Source organism: Macaca fascicularis, chromosome 19 (genome assembly GCF_037993035.2).
Source record: "Macaca fascicularis isolate 582-1 chromosome 19, T2T-MFA8v1.1".
Classification (NCBI taxonomy): Eukaryota; Metazoa; Chordata; class Mammalia; order Primates; family Cercopithecidae; genus Macaca; species Macaca fascicularis.
The window spans coordinates 65,221,060-65,239,354 of NC_088393.1; the positions used below are offsets into that span (position 1 = coordinate 65,221,060).

General features: G+C 45.8%; 2 protein-coding genes across 10 annotated transcripts in view; both read left to right on the forward strand.

Annotated features, from left to right (window-relative positions):
* The first annotated feature begins 1,508 nt into the window (after positions 1-1,508).
* On the forward strand, positions 1,509-12,490 carry ZNF749 (zinc finger protein 749). 7 transcript variants are annotated; one of them, XM_074024914.1, is made up of 4 exons: positions 1,509-1,842; positions 4,577-5,078; positions 8,313-8,439; positions 10,028-12,158. In XM_074024914.1, exons 2-4 carry the CDS (start codon positions 4,989-4,991, stop codon positions 12,004-12,006), a joined length of 2,196 nt encoding a protein of 731 aa, XP_073881015.1. In that variant the 5' UTR covers positions 1,509-1,842; positions 4,577-4,988; the 3' UTR covers positions 12,007-12,158. The 7 variants fall into 7 exon arrangements, with proteins under 7 accessions (XP_073881015.1, XP_045235043.2, XP_073881016.1 ...); XM_045379108.3 differs by having other exon boundaries at positions 5,038-5,078; XM_074024915.1 differs by having other exon boundaries at positions 1,509-1,768.
* The window catches only part of LOC102138110 (uncharacterized), a 35,247-nt gene continuing 18,460 nt past the window's right edge, over positions 1,509-18,295 (forward strand). For 2 of the 3 annotated variants that reach the window (XM_074024935.1, XM_074024936.1), the window contains exon 1: positions 1,509-1,842. The gene's annotated coding sequence lies outside the window, so the exon portion shown is untranslated. The remainder of the gene's footprint in view (positions 1,843-18,295) is intronic. The other variant, XM_074024937.1, reaches the window with a different exon arrangement.

Consider the following 18,295-nt stretch of genomic DNA (forward strand, 5'->3'; position numbering starts at 1 on the left):
TTGTGGAAACTTGAAAGTAAAAGATAACAAAAAGAAAACATAAGTTTTATTTCTCAACAGAAGCTCCATCAAGTTCAAGACAATTTTATAAATGATAATACCAGGCATTTAGTCCATCCCTAAAGAAGTGAGGTTCCTGGGAATTTAACCTTGTGTATGCAATCTTTTTAAATATTAACTAAAGAAAAATGGGTGCCCTTTAAAGATTTTTTAAAAGTAGGAAACAAGAAGTCAGAAGGAGCCAAATCAGGACTGTAAGGTGGATGCCTTAGGATTTTACATCAGAATTTTCATAAAGTTGCAGTTATTTGATGAGAGGAATGAGCAGGAGCATGCTAGTGAAGGACTCCTGGTGAAGCTTTCCCAGGGGTTTTCTGCTAAATCTTTAGCTAACTTTCTCAAAACAATCTTATAGTGGGCGCAGTGGCTCACGTCTGTAATCCCAGCACTTTGGGAGGCCGAGTTGGGCAGATCACCTGAGCTCAGGAGTTTGAGGCCAGCCTGACCAACATGGAGAAACCCCCTTCTCTACTAAAAAATACAAAAATTATCCGGGCGTGGTGGCGCATGCCTGTAATCCCAGCTACTGGGGAGGCTGAGGCAGGAGAATTGCTTGAACCCAGGAGGCAGAGGTGGCAGTGAGCCGAGATCACGCCATTGCACTCCAGCCTGGGCAACAAGAGTGAAACTCCATGTCAAATAATAATAAAGTCATGTTTCATCTGTACAGTTCTTCAAAGAAATGCTTCATCTTGATCCTACTTGCTGAACATTTACATTGAAGGTTCTGCTCTTGTCTGCAGCTGATCTGGATTCAGTGGCTTTGGCACCCATTGAGTGGAAAGTTTGCACAACTTTAATTTTTCAGTCAGAATTGTGTAAGCTGAACCAATACAGGTATCTGTGGTGTCAGTTATTGTTTGTGCTGTTAATCATCAGTCTTCTTCAATTAGGTCATGAACAAGATGAATTTCGTCCTCACAAATTGATGTTAATGGTTTGCCACTGTGGGCTGTGTGGTCATCATCTCATCTCTTTTTTTTTTTTTTTTTTTTTTTTTCTTTTTTTGAGACAGAGTTTCGCTCTTTTTGCCCAGGCTGGAGTGCAATGGCACGATCTCGGCTCACGGCAACCTCCGCCTCCCAGGTTCAAGCAATTCTCCTGCTTCAGCCTCCCTGGTGGCTGGGATTAATACAATCTGAAACGACAGGTCTCTGAAATATTTCTTAGACTGCCCTCTGGTAAAATCTGGTTACTTGCAGTTTAAGAGTCAGCAAAGCCCCTCCACGTCCTTAAGAGCCCCGGAACTGTATTTCTCAGCGCTCCTCCAGGGACCTCCAGCTTTTTTCTGTAAGGTCAGCGCGCTCTACATTATGAGGCGGGGCAGGCAGCAGCGTGGGATCTACACTACCCAGAAGACACTGCGAGGGCACTGGCCGCGACTGTAGCCATCGGTTTAGCAGAGAGAGGACTAATGAGGTCTCAGTTGTGTGGGCGGGACTTCCGGCGGCGCCCTCATGGTTACGTTAGCATGGCTGCCTAGAGATCCGTTTACTGATTTAGGGAGTCCCAGAGCTCTGGGTCGGGACTGAGGTGACAGAGCAGAAAAACGCGAGAAGCGGTGTTCCTTCTACACAGAGGCTAAAGTGCGGATCGGCTGAGTCGGCTGCAGGCACCCCTGCCTCCGTCAGCGTCCAGGTGACCGCCGTTCCCGCCCCGCTCTTCCCTGGCTGGACCAGAGGAGGCCGCGCCGATGAACCTGACCGAGGTGCGTGCAGCGTCCCAGGCCGCCTCGCCCAACCCCTCCTCCCAGTGCTGAAGTCCCAAGGAGGGGCCCTGCAGGTTAGGCCCTTGTGTCTCTAAGAGAGGGGCGTTCTTGTGTGGGGTGCCCGGGACTGGGTCTGCCGTGCAATGAGTCGGGGGAGCTCCCGTCGGAGACCGACACGTCTCTGGGGCTTGGAGGCACTGCAGAACGGGAGGCACTGGGGAGCCCGAGCGTCTTTGTCTCCAAGGAGCAGAGGATGAGGCGGAGTCTCCCCTGGAAGGGCGGTGGAGCCGCAGAAAGCCTTAGAGGGCTGTTCAGGGAGGACGAATGGGAGGGTCACGCCCAAAGTTAGAAAGTTTAAAGTTGGGGAAAACAGGATGTTGAACGGGGGCAGGGGGACCGCCGAGGAGACCCCTTTGAGTTATGGTAGGGCTGGGCCAGAGGAGTTGCAGTAGAGGGGAGATGTGATGAGATTCTGGATGGATCTCAGAGGATTTCCTGCTGCATCAAACAGCTGTGAAGGAAAGTCGGTAGTGAAGGGTGTCTTCCGTAGGTTTTGTTTTGGCCTGAAAAATCTGAAAGAATGGAATTAAAGATATCAGCTTAAGGAGCAAGTTTCAGACAGAAGATCCTGGGTTGGATTTTGGGTGACATCACATGGGTAGGTGGACGTAATTTCTAAAGGTCAAGGAAAGTAGCTGGCCTGGAGCTTTAAATGAGTTAGAAGTTGTGCACTTGAGAAGCTGGCCTGTGGATCAGATTGAGAAGGAAGAATCCTAACATTGTTTTTTAGTATGGGCTGAGGGAGGGGAGGGCTCAGATTTGGAGGAAAGACCATGGTAGGGAGGACATCTCTGATACTCCCTGCAGAAGGGAGCAGATACGGGCTAAGAGTTTGGTCTGTTTCTGTTGAAAACGAGGCCTGGATGGATAAGGAGTTGCCCTGGACTCCAGAGACTGAGGCATGAGATATTGTAGTCACTCCACCCTTCTAACTCAGCCAGCCCTGAGGGCCACTCTTTGGGGAACAAGATAAGGCCATGAAGCAAGTGGGTCCAAAACTAGGCAGGGCTTTCTCATATCCTCCACCACAGTTAAGGGCCTCCAGCAAGCTCCCTTTACTGAATTATATGGCAGGCAGACCTGTTTGCTGAACGGACCAGTAACTGATTGATTGCTCAGCCCCATCCTGCAACTCAGTAACTTAGGGATGTAAAAACAGGTAATTGACTTAAACACTAATGAACTGTATCAATCTTAAATAACCAAGCAAGTCAGAATCTAGTTTAAAGAGAGTTCACATGTTGATAATAGCCATCTGAGACCCTAGATTCAAGTTGTCCTGAATATACACTTCAATTAGCAGCAGTGACTTTTTTTTTTTTAAGGAAAAAAGGAGCAGTTTCTGAGTTGTTTACCAATAACTTATGTTAAAGTAACGTAAGTTTTTATTGGCTATACGTTGTTCTTTATATTATAGATTACAGAAACACGAAGATAATAGGTGAGACAGCTAGTCAGGAACAAAATGTCTGTAAACAGTTGTTCTCAGGCATCGGTTCAGGGATGTGACTGACATATTCTTTTTTTTTTTTTTTTTTTTTTTTTTTTTTTTTTGAGATGGAGTCTCGCTTTGTCGCCCAGGCTGGAGTGCAGTGGCCGGATCTCAGCTCACTGCAAGCTCCGCCTCCCGGGTTTACGCCATTCTTCTGCCTCAGCCTCCCGAGTAGCTGGGACTACAGGCGCCCACCACCTCGCCCGGCTAGTTTTTTGTATTTTTAGTAGAGACGGGGTTTCACCATATTAGCCAGGATGGTCTCGATCTCCTGACCTCGTGATCCGCCCGTCTCGGCCTCCCAAAGTGCTGGGATTACAGGCTTGAGCCACCGCGCCCGGCCGACATCTCATATTCTGGCCTCTCTGAGCCTGATACATTTTGTGTAGGTCAGACAGCTCTGGGCTATTTTTGTTTGTTTGTTTCTCAGCCAATATCCTTCTAAATATGTACACATAGGCAATTGGAAATAGATGTAATCAATAATTTAAACGTAGTAAAATATTTATTGTTAGAATGTTAATTTACCTATAACTCTGCTTATAGTACAAATCTTTTTATATATCACATTTCCTTAAAACATTAAGAAGTGGGGGCTGGGCACAGTGTCTCACACCTGTAATCCCAGCACTTTGGGAAACGAAGGCGGGCAGATCACGAGGACAGGAGTTTGAGACCAGCCTGGCCAACATGATGAAACCCCGTCTCTACTAAAAATACAAAAATTACCTGGGCGTGGTGGTGGGAGCCTATAATCCCAGCTGCTCGGGAGGCTGAGTCAGGAGAATCGTTTGAACCTGGGAGGCGGACCAGTGAGCCGAGATTGTGTCATTGCACTGTAGCCTGGGCAACAGGGCAAGGCCCTGTCTCAAGAAAAAAAAAAAAGTGGGAAAAATACTCAAATTTTTGAAACCCTTCTACTTCATTTGTGCTGAAAACATGTACAAAACCATTAATCCTATAGAAAGTAATGCTTATACATAGTGTGTACTACTTATGCTTCTTGTCAGTATGAGCCCTATGAAGTGGGAACCCTTTTAATCTCCATTTTACATATAAGGGCACTGAGGTTTAGAGAGGTTCAGTCCTTGTCCAAAGACACAGAGCTGCTAAGAGGCAGCACTCAACTTAGGACTTGCTGTAACTTCAGATTACTTTGCTCCAGTACAGGGCAGAGATGGTTGGTTGTACAGCTCAGCCTGTAGGATGCTGCAATACTGTCCTGATACTCATGGCTTGCCTCTTCCTTGTTACAGGCCAAAAGAATGAGGGTTGTGATCAACTGAGTATACCACTGGAGGCTATGTGAGTAAACAGCAAACTGTTTCTCATGAAAGCAGGATGTTGGCAAACTGACAAACTGCGTCTGCTCCCCAGAAGGAATGCTGAAGGTAGTCACAACCCAGGCACAAGTGAATTTCTTGTGATTAGGCATAATTGAAGCCTGTTAACAATGTGAACTTGTGATCAATTAAGCGGCTGACCAGTCGTTACCTCCTCCTCCTTTTCATTCTATCCAATAAATGCGGAGGGCTGTGGAAGCTCAGGGGCTGCCTTTGCTCACTAGAAGCAGGGAGCTCTCTTCTTCCTCGGTTCGCCTTCTTTAAAACAGTTTCTTTTGTCTTAAGTTTTCATTTCTACATTCGTCCCCCTTCATTCAGTCTCGTAATGATGGTCTCAAGTAGTAACTGTACAAGTCTGTCACATCTTCCCACAGGGTCCATGGCAGTGGCAGCAATGCATAAGGACCCTGCACAGGTAAGTCAATGGTTTCTCAGGCTCTCTCCCCCAGTCCCCCACCACTTATCTCTCCAATATTTTAGGCATGCTGATATAGGGAAAGGTGGTGTCCTGAAACTTCATGTTTTTCCCTTCCTTGGGTCTGAAGACTGTGGTTCCACCACAACCAGGGGTCAGAACTCAGCCCCTGGTTATAGAGTGGTCCTGGTTCCGACAACTAATGGTCTAAGATGTGGCAGGGCATTCAGGCACAGGATATAGAAAGTTCAAATGCTTACTGGTGAGACTTAGCTGGGATGTTTAGTGAACTGAAAATTCATGTTCCATCTGGTCGTGATAGAGTATGGCAGCAGGGTAGGAGGTTGGGGCATGCAGGGATCAGCATGGAACGGCAGTCTAAAGCTCTGGGCTTTTCATCTGAGGGTGATGGTAACTGGGGAAAGTTTGAGCAGGGGGAAAAAGAGGTGACCTGACCCAGATTTTAGTGGCTCCCTCTGCCTGCAGAATGGAAGACCATGTGGGGGTGAGGATGGAGCCACAGATACCTGGGTGATTGGTCCAGCAACAGTCCAGGTGGAGGTTGTTGGTGACTGAACGAGAGTGGCGGTGGTGGAGGTGGGAGGAGTGGGGGGCTTCTGTATGTGTTTGATCTAGAGCTGCCTGTATTTTATAATGTAGAGAGCAAGGAAGCTTGGGAGCTGAGATGGCAGAGGGGGTCAGGAATGGCCCCACAGTTTTGGCCTTGTTTGGAAGGATGGATGTTCCAGCAACTAAGATGTAGTAAGTTGTGTAGTAGGGGGAGTGTTTATGTAGTAGAGCATATGAGGAACCAAGTTTTGGCCAAGTAAAAAATGTTCCAGTGGCCAGGCATGGTGGATCACACCTGTAATCCCAGCACTTAGGGAGGCAGAGGTGGAAGATCGCTTGAGGTCAGCCTGGGCAACATAGGGAGACCCTGTCTCTACAAATAATAATAAATAGCTGGGTGTGGTGGCGTCTGTCTGTGGTCTCAGCTAATCGGCATGCTGAGGCAGGAGGGTCACCTGAGCCTGGGAAGTAAAGGCTGCGATGAGCCATGATTGTGCCCTGCACTCCAGCCTGAGCAACAGAGTAAGACCCTGTCTTCAAAAAACCAAGCCAAAACAAAAACAAAAATCGAAGCCAAAACAAAAACAAAAATACACAAAAAATGTTTCAGAGACTTTGAGTGGAGGTGTCAGGCTGGCAGTTGTACACACAGGAATGGAGTTCAGTGGAGGTGTTCAGGATGGAGACATCCACTACATGATAGCTGAACTGTTGTGAAACTAGGTCAGACTTAGGAAGCAATGGTGTTAGTGGGAAGGAAGGAGAAGGAACAGACTGAGGACTGGGTGTCTCCATTGGGCACCTGGATGGTGTTGGTGGGTATCACAAAGACAGATGAGAGTGGATCGACTGAAGGTATGCGTGTATGTTTGTGTGTTATGTTGGGGGCGGCCTGTGGAGTATAAGGAAGGGCTTTTGAGGGGAGAGTCATGAGGTGGATGGTGAGGCATCTCCACAAACTCACCAGGGTTTTGTGGCAAGTCTTGCTTGGACCTGGGTAGTTTCATGCAAACTGTGAGACTACTTTAGGGGAAGATGCGATCAGCAAGGAGCATTGCTAGGCCTGGGGTGGGGATAGCATTGGGGAGGTCAGTGTATCTGGGCTTTGGATTAGGATTACGGGGATAGAGAAGGTTGTGACTGCTTATGGGACAGCATGTACAGTGCAAAAGAGGGAGACAGCCAAGATCTGGAACTCAGAGGAGGTATACAAGAACTGTGAGGTTGTCACTTGGGTTTAGGGGGCTGAGGTTAAACCAGGAAACGGGACTGGGAAGGGAGACCTTCAGAACAGTGCTTGGTGCTGCCCCAGGCACTAGGAACGTTACATTCTGGGCAGCCCAGAGGCAAATAGGTTCTGGTGCACTGCAGGACTCCATGTACAGAATGGCATCTTGAGAGGCCATGGAAATGCTCCTGGTTGGGCCAGGGCTGCTGTTAGTATTGCAAGAGTGGAGGAGTTAGATACATGAGAGATGTACTGTCCAAAGCGAGATGTGAAGGTGAGGAGGAGCGTGAATGCATGGCCCCAGCCCTGGCAATGGGCACATAAGGGAGAAGAGTGAGTCTAAGTTTGGGTGTCTGGGAGGCAAGATCTGGAGACCCCAAGGAAACGGGGTGATAAAAGAAGGTAGGGCTGGCCAGGCGCAGTGGCTCACGTCTGTAATCCCAGCACTTTGGGAGACCAAGGTGGGTAGACCACGAGGTCAGGAGTTTGAGACCAGCCTGCCCAACATGGTGAAACCCCGTCTCTACTGAAAATACAAAAATTAGCCAGGAGTGGTGGCAGGTGCCTGTAATCCCAGCTACTCAGGAGGCTGAGGCAGGAGAATTGCTTGAACCTGGGAGGTTGCAGTGAGCCACTGCACTCCAGCCTGGGCGACAGAGCGAGACTCCCTCTCAAAAAAAAAAAGAAGAAGAAGAAGATAGGCGCCCTGGGCTAGGCTTTGATGATGCTTTTGCTTTCTCCCCACCCATCTCTGAGCTGTGCTGGACTCAGCAATCAGTAGCAGTGGGGGTGAGAGAAGTGCAGATGCTACCAGGATGTGGAGTCTCTTCCTCCTTGGGAAATGGGTGGAGGCTAAGCAGGGGATGGATATGTGTGGGTATTGGGGAAGCACTGAAGATTCTGGAGAGGAAAGTGTATCAGTGATTGGCCCACTGGATTTTAATTTTTGGAAGAGTGAGTGATGACAGAGAGGCTAATGGCATTGAAATAATTTTTATTACTTTCATTTCCTTAGTGCAGGGGGAATGCCATGCTGCACCAGGCCACAGGAAATGCTAGATTTGGTCAGGAGGCAGAGGCATGACTGAAGGGAAAGCATACATCAGAGACCGTATTGGGGTTTTGGCAGGAAAGACATGCAAGGCGGGATGAGGAGCTTCAAACTTGGTGGTTTGCATAAATCTGGCAGCCTTAGGGCTTAGAGATTATCCTTTATTGTGTGGTGACAGGGCTTGTGTTGATTAGGACAGGAGAAGTAATCATGTATGAGCATTAGATAGTGGTTCAGCATATGGGATCTGGATTGCAAGGGAAATATAAAAACATTGGCTGTTAGTTTGGCCCTCCAATTCTCAGATTTTAAGTAGATAAATACAGATCTAAGGAAACACAGAAGAAGAAGTTGTTCACAGACTGAAGTGTCATAATTTTGGCAGGAGTGTATGGTCTTTGAGGATGTGGCCATATATTTCTCCCGGGAGGAATGGGGGATCCTTAATGATGCTCAGAGACACCTGCACAGCAATGTGATGTTGGAGAACTTTGCACTTTTGTCATCAGTAGGTAAGGCCTTCATACCTACTCCGGTGTCTTGTGCTGGGTGCTGTTTTTTTGCTCTTTTCCATGACAACTCTGTGTTTCTCACACCAGATTGTGGGTGCTATGTCCTGTCCTCTCCTGGTTTCCTGGCAAATGTGATGAGGCAGCCAGAGCTGGGCTGTATATACTGTACTACCTCCCCTTAGGCAGCCCCAGCTTCTGTTGTTCTGAAACTTTACACGATAAGGCTCGGAAGTCAGAAATCTTGAGGGTTTTTTTTGTTTTTGTTTTTGTTTTTGAGACAGAGTTTCACTCTTGTTGCCCAGGCTGAAGTGCAATGGCATGATCTCGGCTCACCACAACCTCTGCCTCCCAAGTTCAAGCGATTCTCCTGCCTCAGCCTCCCGAGTAGCTGGGATTACAGGCATGCGCCACCACGCCCGGCTAATTTTGTATTTTTAGTAGAGACGGGGTTTCTCCATGTTCGTCAGGCTGGTCTCGAACTCCCTACCTCAGGTGATCCGCCTGCCTCGGCATCCCAAAGTTCTGGGATTACAGGCGTGAGCCATCGCGCCCAGCCCAGGTTTCTTTAAGATACCCTAATGGTGGTGCCTGTCCCTGATTTGATTACTCTGTCCAGATGCATGAAACCTCCATCCAAGGGTTTCCCTGTTCCCCTTGCTGACATACTTGGAGACAGTGTCTGTGCTAGGAATTTCAGGTACCTCCCTGGTCACCACTTGTGAGGATTGTGAAGTTATTTCTGCAGGACTCTGCTCTATGTTCTGGTAACTTTAGAATGCAGCGTGTCCTGCGTTTATTGCTCTGTGTACATGCTGCCCCTCCCTTTCCCTGCCTTTCCCCTAGCTTGATTTATGCCGCAGCTAGATAGTTGCTCACCTTGAGCAAGGGGGAGGTCTCTGGGTGCCTGGCGGAGTGGATAGTCCTCTATTAATGGCAAGAGACACTCAGAAGGACTTGGCCCTGGTGGGTGAAAGCAGGGAAAGGATGTGATATCAGGGCTAGGTTCAGATCACATTGAGAACTTCCTTGTGACCACTATTGTTTGATGCAGGGCCACCGGCCACCCCTCACTCTTCTTTTCCTTCCCTGTTGTTATTTTTACTCTGACTTCCAACCCCTGGCTTCCACCTCTGACCCCTCCTATCCAGCCTGCATCTCTCCACCATTCTCTGCCACCACTCCCTTTGCAGTGCTGTCTAATGTATGACCTGTACTTTAGGTGTTGTGAGGTCTGCATGTATCCTTCAGTAGTCCATGAATACTCGCTCTCACACAATCAGATCTCTCTGGATCTGGACACAACAGTCATGGCCCGTTGAAAGCCATTTGTAGAGAAGCGAGTTGGAGACCCCGCCTGCCCTCCCTGCTTGGTACTTCTCCCTTGTGTCCTTACCACCAGGGTTCCCCCACTACACACACTTGACAGGCCCACCTCGGAACAGTGGGCCTTCTTCTCACTGGCCTTATTTCCTTGCCTGTGACCAATCCTGTGCCCTCATTTGTGGGTGTGTCTCACGGACATTTGTGATGGGGCTGCCTCCTCCCTCCAGAGTTCACATGCACTTCACCAGCATTTCTGTTCTTATAGGTTGTTGGCATGGAGCCAAGGATGAGGAGGTACTTTCCAAGCAATGTGTTTCTGTAAGAGTGTTACAGGTCACAGCTCCAAAGCCAGCTTTGCCCACCCTGAAGGCCCAGCCCTGCAAGACATGTAGCTCACTTCTGAAGGATGTTCTGCACCTGGCTGAGCACGATGGAACACACCCTGAGCAAGGGCTGGACACATGTGCAGCACAGCATGACCTGCAGCAAAAGGAGCAGGCTAGAGAGAAGCTCACCAGAAGTGATGAGTGGAGGCCTTCATTTGTGAACTGCAGTGCTCACGGGGGAGAGAGGAACTTCACATGCACACAGGGTGGCAGGGATTTTACTGCCAGCTCAGACCTTCTCCAGCAACATGTCTTGAACAGTGGGCGGAAGCTATACAGGGATACTCAGAATGGGGAAAACTTTCAAGGTAAACAGAATGATTTCAACTCCAGCCAAGGTGGGAAAGACTTTTGCCACCAACACAGGCTGTTTGAGCACCAAAAAACCCATAATGGGGAGAGGCCTTATGAGTTCAGTGAATGTGAGGAATTGTTTAGGTACAACTCCAACCTTATTAAATATCAGCAAAATCATGCTGGAGAAAGGCCTTATGAGGGCACTGAATATGGAAAGACCTTTATTAGAAAGTCCAACCTAGTTCAGCGCCAGAAAATTCACACTGAAGGCTTTCTTTCAAAAAGGTCTGACCCCATTGAACATCAGGAGATTCGCAGTAGACCAACACCTTATGAATGCACCCAATGTGGGAAGGCTTTCCTTACACAGGCTCATCTGGTTGGTCACCAGAAAGTCCATACTGGAGAACAGCCCTACGAATGCAACAAGTGTGGGAAATTTTTTATGTATAACTCTAAACTCATTAGACATCAGAAAGTTCACACTGGGGAGAGGCATTACGAGTGTAGCAAATGTGGGAAATTGTTTATGGACAGCTCCACACTTGGTAGACATCAGAGAGTTCATACAGGAGAAAGGCCTTTTGAATGCAGCATATGTGGAAAATTCTTTAGTCACCGCTCCACACTCAATATGCACCAGAGAGTTCATACTGGCAAAAAGCCTTATAAGTGTAATGAATGTGGGAAAGCCTTTAGCCTCAAACATAATGTTGTTCAGCACCTGAAAATTCACACTGGAGAACGGCCTTATGAGTGCACTCAATGTGGGAAGGCCTTTGTTAGAAAGTCCCACCTAGTTCAGCACCAGAAAATCCACACTGAAGCATTTTCAAAAAGGTATGACCTCATTCAACACGAGAGGACTGACATCAGGCCAAGGCCTTATGGGTGTAGTGAATGTGGGAAGGCCTTCCTTACACAGGCTTATCTTGATGGTCACCAGAAAATCCATACTGGAGAACGGCCTTATGAATGCAGCAAATGTGGGAAATTCTTTTTGGACAGCGACAAACTTGTTATTCATCAGAGAATTCACACTGGAGAAAAGCCTTATAAATGCAGCAAATGTGGGAAATTCTTTAGATATCGTTGTACACTGAATAGACATCAGAAAGTTCACACTGGAGAAAGACCTTACGAGTGTAGTGAATGTGGGAAATTTTTTAGAGATAGCAACAAACTCATTATTCATCAGAGAGTTCATACGGGAGAAAAGCCTTATGAGTGCAGCAACTATGGGAAGTTTCTTAGATACTGCTCTACATTCATTAAACATCATAAAGTTTGCAATGGGGAGAAGCCTCATGAGTGCAATAAATGTGGGGAATTGTTTAGGATTAAATCGAGCCTTATTATACATCAGCAGTCTCACACTGGAGAAAGTCTTTTTAAGTTAAGGGAATGTGGAAAAGACTTGAGCAACAAATGTAATAATGGTCAGTGCCAAAAAATTCACACTGGAGAAAGGTCTCATGAGTGTGGTGAATGCAGCAAAGTGTTTAAATACAATTCCAGCCTCATTAAACATCAGAGAATTCACACTGGAGAAAGGGCTTAGGGCAGTGAATGCAGGAAAGTCACCAAAATCGTCACCTCATTCAGCATGAAAAAGTTCACATCAGAGGAAGAACCTATTAGTATATGTAAATCTAATGTTGAAAGAGTTCAGACAGAAATCTGCGAGGATTTCCTGCTGGGAACTATGTTAAAAACATTATGGTCAGACGTGTGGCTCACGCCTGTAAATCCCAGCACTTTGGGAGGCAGAGGTGGACGGATCACCTGAGGTCAGGAGTTTGAGACCAGCCTGGCCAACATGGGGAAGCACCCATCTCTACTAAAAACACAAAAATTAGCCGAGCATGGTGGCGGGTGCCTGTAATCCCTCAGGAGGCTGAGCTACTCAGGAGGCTGAGGCAGGGAGAATCACTTGAATCCAGGAGGCAGAGGTTGCAGTGAGCTGAGATTGTTCCATTGCACTCCAGCCTGGGTGACAGGGTGAGACACTCTTAAAAAAATAATAAATAATAAAATAAATTGTAGCAAATTATAGGTAACTTAAAATCTATCATCTTAACCCATATTTAACTATACTGTTCAGTAGCGTTAAGTCAGTCACATTGTTGTCAATTAATATCCAGTAGTTTTTTCAACTTTACGAAACTAAAATATTATACCCTTTAAACCAGGGGCCCACAACCCCCAGGCTGCAAACTGGTACCAGTCTGTGGCCTGTTAGGAACCGGGCCAGCATCACCACCTGAGCTCCACCTCCTGTCAGATCAGCAGCAGCATTAGATTCTCATGGGAGTGTGAGTCCTATTGTGAACTGTGCATGTGAGGGATCTAGGTTGTGTGCTCCTTATGAGACTCTAATGCCTGATGATCTGAGGTGGAACAGTTGTATCCTGAAACTATCTGTCCCCTCCTCTGTCCCTGATGCGTGGAAAAATTGGCTTCCATGAAACCAGTCCCTGGTGCCAAAAAGGTTGGGGACCGCTGCTTTAAACCACTCCTCATTCCCTACTCCAGCCCCTGACTACTACTACTGTATGAATTTTACTACTTTAAATATCTCAGATAAGTTTTAGTCTTTTGTGACTTATTTTGAGGCTTATTTCCCTTAATGTCTTCAAGGTTTCCATGTTGTAACATAGCTTATAATTTTCATCTTTGTTTTTTGCTTTTTTTTTTTTTTTTTTTTTTTTGAGACGGAGTCTCGCTCTGTCGCCCAGGCTGGAGTGCAGTGGTGCAATCTCGGCTCGCTGCAAGCTCTGCCTCCCGGGTTCCCGCCATTCTCCTGTCTCAGCCTCCCAAGTAGCTGGGACTACAGGCGCCCGCTACCATGCCTGGCTAATATTTTGTATTTTTAGTACAGACGGGGTTTCACCGTGTTAGCCAGGATGGTCTTGATCTCCTGACCTCGTGATCCACCTGCCTTGGCCTCCCAAAGTGCTGGGATTACAGGTGTGAGCCACCACGCCCAGCCCTCATTCTTTTTTTTAGTGCTTATACTAAAGATATGAGGGGTTCACACACCACAACTACAGTATTAGAATATTCTCAATTTGTCTATTTACTTTTGCCAGTAAGTTTCATTCCTTCAGATGATTTCTTGTTGCACATTAGCATTCTTTTCTTTCAGATTGATGAACTCTCTTTACTATTTCTTGTAAGACAGACCTGGTATTGATGAATTCCCCCAGCTTTTGTTTGCTGGGAAAGCTTTTATTTCTCCTTCATGGTTGAAGAATATATTTGATGACTAGAATATTCTTGGTTGAAAATGGTTTCCTTCAGCACTTTAAATATGTCTTCTCACTTTCTTCTGGCCTACAAGATTTCTGCTGAGAAGACTGCTGCCAGATGTACTGGAGTTCCTTTATATGTTATTTGTTTCTTTTCTCTTGCTACCTTTCCTCTTTTACGTCTTTGACCTTTGAGAGTTTGATTGTTATATGTCTTGTGTTGAATCTGGTTGGCATTCTTTGACTTTCTTATACCTGGATATTCATATATACATATATATATGCATATATGTGTGTATATATGTATGTGTGTGTGTGTCTGTGTATATACATACATTTGGAAAGTATAATTATTTCTTCGAATAAATTGTCTATCACTACATCTCTCTCTACACCCTTTTAAATCACTCTTATACTTGCCCTTTTGTGGCTATTTTCTGTATCTTTTAAGCACAGTTCTTTTTCTTTTTTCTCTTCTGTATTTTCAATAGCCTGGATTTAAGCTAACAAATTCTTTTTTTTTTCTTCTCCTTCTTCTTTTTTTGAGATGGAGTCTTGCTCAGTCACCCAGGCTGGAGTGCGGTGGCGCAATCTCGGCTCACTGCAAGCTCCACCTCCCAGGTTCACGCCATTCTCCTGCCTCAGCCTCCCAAGTAGCTGGGACTACAGGTGCCCGCCACTACGCCCAGCTAGTTTTTTTGTATTTTTAGTAGAGTCGGAGTGTCACCGTGTTAGCCAGGATGGTCTCGATCTCCTGACCTCATGATCCGCCCGTCTCGGCCTCCCAAAGTGCTGGGATTACAGGCGTGAGCCACCGCGCCCGGCCACTAACAAATTCTTCTGCTTAATCAATTATGCTGTTGTTATATTCCAAAGTATTTTTCAGTTCATCCATTGTCTTTTTCAGCTCTAGGATTTCTGGGGTTTTTTTGTTTTTGTTTTTGTTTTTTGTAATTATTTCAATCTCTGTTAAATTTCTCTGCTAAAATTCTGAATTCTTCATGTTTTCTTGACATTCTTTGAGCTTCTTCAAGACAGATATTTTGAATTCCCTGTCTGAAAGATATTCCCTGTCTGATAGATCTCTATCACTCCAGGGTTGGTCACTGGGCAGCTTATTTAGTCCATTTGATGAGATCACATTTTCCTGAATGTTCTCAATACTTGTGGATATTTGTATATGACTGAACACTGAAGAGTTTATTTATTCCAGTCTTCACAGTCTGGCTTTGCTTGTACCCATTCTTCTTCAGAGGGCCTTCCAAGAATTCAAAGGGTACTGAGTGCTGAGTTGCCTAAGCTGTAGTCACTGCAGCCATTTCAGCACTAGAGGGTACCATAATCCCAAGTATGCAATAAATCTTGCAGACTCCTAGATACCCAGACTAGATACATGCGGGAAAGAGAAGAAAATGTTCTGGGTTCCCAGAACCCACTCTCTTCTCTCTCATTCCCCCAAGTATAAGAACTCTCTCTATATATACCAGGCTGCCTGTAATTGGGGAAGAGGTGACAGGGACTCCTGTGTTAATCACAGCTGGCATCACAGTAATGCTAATCTAAACCCATAGACTCTACGACCAGCACAGGACTGGAGTTGGGGGAGGGGTATGGCACACTCCCTTGGCTGCTACAGCTGGTGTCATACTGGGTCACATGCACCTAAAGTCCACAGCCTTAGAGACCACTGCTGCACCAGGGCTTGCCCAAGGACTGCAGTCCTTGTGACCTAATTGCCACTCAAACTTATTCTGGGCCCCAGGCCACTTCAGTCAGCTGTTGGTGGTGCCAGCTGAGACTCAGGTTCCTTTCACGGGGGTTGAGGATTTGCTTCTGGCCCCAGGCTGGTCTAAATGCTCTCTCCATGGGCACAAGTAGAATTGTGCCGTGTTGTGTTCTTCCATGCCTGGGCAGCACCGGTTCCAATGCAAAGTCCCACACACACTTCACGCTCTCTTCTATAAGCACACAGATTTTTCTTTGCATGTTGGTCTGCCAAGGGATGGGGAAGGGGTGGTTTGGGCAATGCAAGGCCTTTCCTACCCACTTCAATGCCTTTCTTCTTGACATTATGTTAAAATCAGGTACTCTGATAACTCATCTAGTTTTCTGGTTCTTATGAATGTGCTTTCTTGCATGAGTAGTTGTTCAGCTGGTGTTCCTGTTAGGAGAAAATTGATGAAGGTTTCTCTTTGGCCTTCTTGCTCCACTCTGATTTTTCTTTTTCTAGATTTTTACATAAATTGAATGATACTACATGCAATCATCTGCATCTGGCTTCTTTCACTAAGCTTAAGGCTTTTGAGATTCATCCATATTATGTATAGACATCCTTTTATATTGCTGGATAGTGTTCCACTTCATAGAGATGCTACAATCGATTGCTGCCATGGACATTATTGTGTATACCCAAAATTTATACGCTGAAATCCTAATCCCGTAGTAGCTCGAAATGTGATGTATTTGGAGGTAGGACTTTAAAGAGGTAATTAAGTTGAAATCAGTCCATTAGGTTGGACCCTAATCTGACCAGTGCCCTTATAAGAAATTAAGACACACAGACACCAGGGGTACACATGCATAGAGTGATGGCCTTGTGAAGAGACAAAGAGGGCAGCCATGTGCAAGCCAAGGAGAGTGGCCTCAGAGAAATCCAACACTGCCAGCATCTTAATCTTGGACTTTAGAATTGTTAGAAAATTAATTTCTGTTGTTTGAGCCACCCAGTCTGTGGTATTTTGTTATGGCAGCCCTAGAAAATTAATACAATTACTCATTCACCTATGGATGGTCATTTGAGAATTTTTAAAAAATGTTCTAGTTATTGGTTAGATGTGAAGTTTCCACACCTTCTCCCCACAAAGTCAAGGCACATTACCCTCCTGGTACATCATGTTCACCAACCAGGAAACTCCACCAAGCCTCTGCGTCAAGAGTTCTAAGTTGGTAGGGAGGAATGAGGAGGGGGTATCTCATTTTGTAGCTGTGATTAAATCACAACCACATGGCTGACTTCAATCTCTAGTTCCTTTCCTCTCCCCAAAGGTCAATCTGGCTCAAAGTTTCAACCCTCTTATTACATGGTTGGTCTTTCTGATGAAGAGCCCCCATTCTGAACCTTTCTAGGAGTCTAAAATGAATCACTTCGTTAGTATAAAAAATACACTCCTCTCACTCAAAGAATTACAAGATTTTTGTAGCACTAAGCCTGGGACAAAGATCCAGATATATTTATTATTACACCACAGCTTGTATTTAATATAATAGATTAATACATTTTCTATTGTTAAACCAACTTTAAAATCCTAGCAAATCTCGAGGCTGGGTGCGGTGTCTCACGCCTGTAATCCCAGCACTTTGGGAGGCCGAGGCAGGCAGACGATGAGGTCAAGAGATCAAGACCATCCTGGCCAACACGGTGAAACCTTGTCTCTACTAAAAATACAAAAATTAGCTGGGCATGGTGGTGTGCACCTGTAATCCCGGCTACTCAGGATCACGAGGCAGGAGAATTGCTTGAACCCAGGAGGCGGAGTTTGCAGTGAGCTGAGATAACGCCACTGCCCTCCAGCCTGGCAACAGAGCGAGACTCCGTCTCAATAAAAAGAAAAAAAAAAAAATCCTAACAACTCTCACTAGAATATGACTTATTCTTTCTCTCTAAGAGATATATAGATATACAGATATAGATATATGTATTAAATATCTTTAGTAGAGGATTTTTCAGATCTCTTGAATGAGCCTGGTCAGTTGGTATCTTTCAATGGATTTTTGTTTTCCGAGTTTCAACTTACTGAGAAAGGATTGTTTAAAACAATCACACATTATCCATTATATGTTTCAAGGTTATCTAATATTATGTTTCATTGCTCATATCTGTAATATGTGATTTATGTTTTTTCTTTCTGATTAAATAAAGGAGACACCTTGAATAAATTATTAAAATTTACAGACCTTACACTGTATCAGAAAGAAAAAACATGGGTTCATAGATTTTCTCAAAAAAGAAAAAACTAAATAAGGTTACTGTGAAAATTAATTCCGAGGCCCTAATACAAAGATGGAGAGTTCAGACAGAGCCCAAAAGTCATCCTGTGTTAAGGAGACATAGCTAAGAGTCTGGGTTTGCCAAGGTAGCTGGAGTCTATAGAGCAGAGTACACGAGAGAAAAAACTTCAGAGATATAGAGGGCCATCCTCAAGTATTCAGCTGAGTATAATCTGTGTTTGCATATAGTAAAAGACCAGACGATGGGTAAAGAACCACGAGGCCGGGCGCGGTGGCTCAAGCCTGTAATCCCAGCACTTTGGGAGGCTGAGACGGGCGGATCACGAGGTCAGGAGATCGAAACCATCCTGGCTAACACGGTGAAACCCCATCTCTACTAAAAAATACGAAGAACCGCCGGGCGAGGTGGCGGGCGCCTGTAGTCCCAGCTACTGGGGAGGCTGAGGCAGGAGAATGGCGTAAACCCGGGAGGCGGAGCTTGCAGTGAGCCAAGATCGCGCCACTGCACTCCAGGCTGGGTGACAAAGCGAGACTCCGTCTCAGAAAAAAAAAAAAAAGACCCACATGAAAGGATTATACGGGAAGCAATTC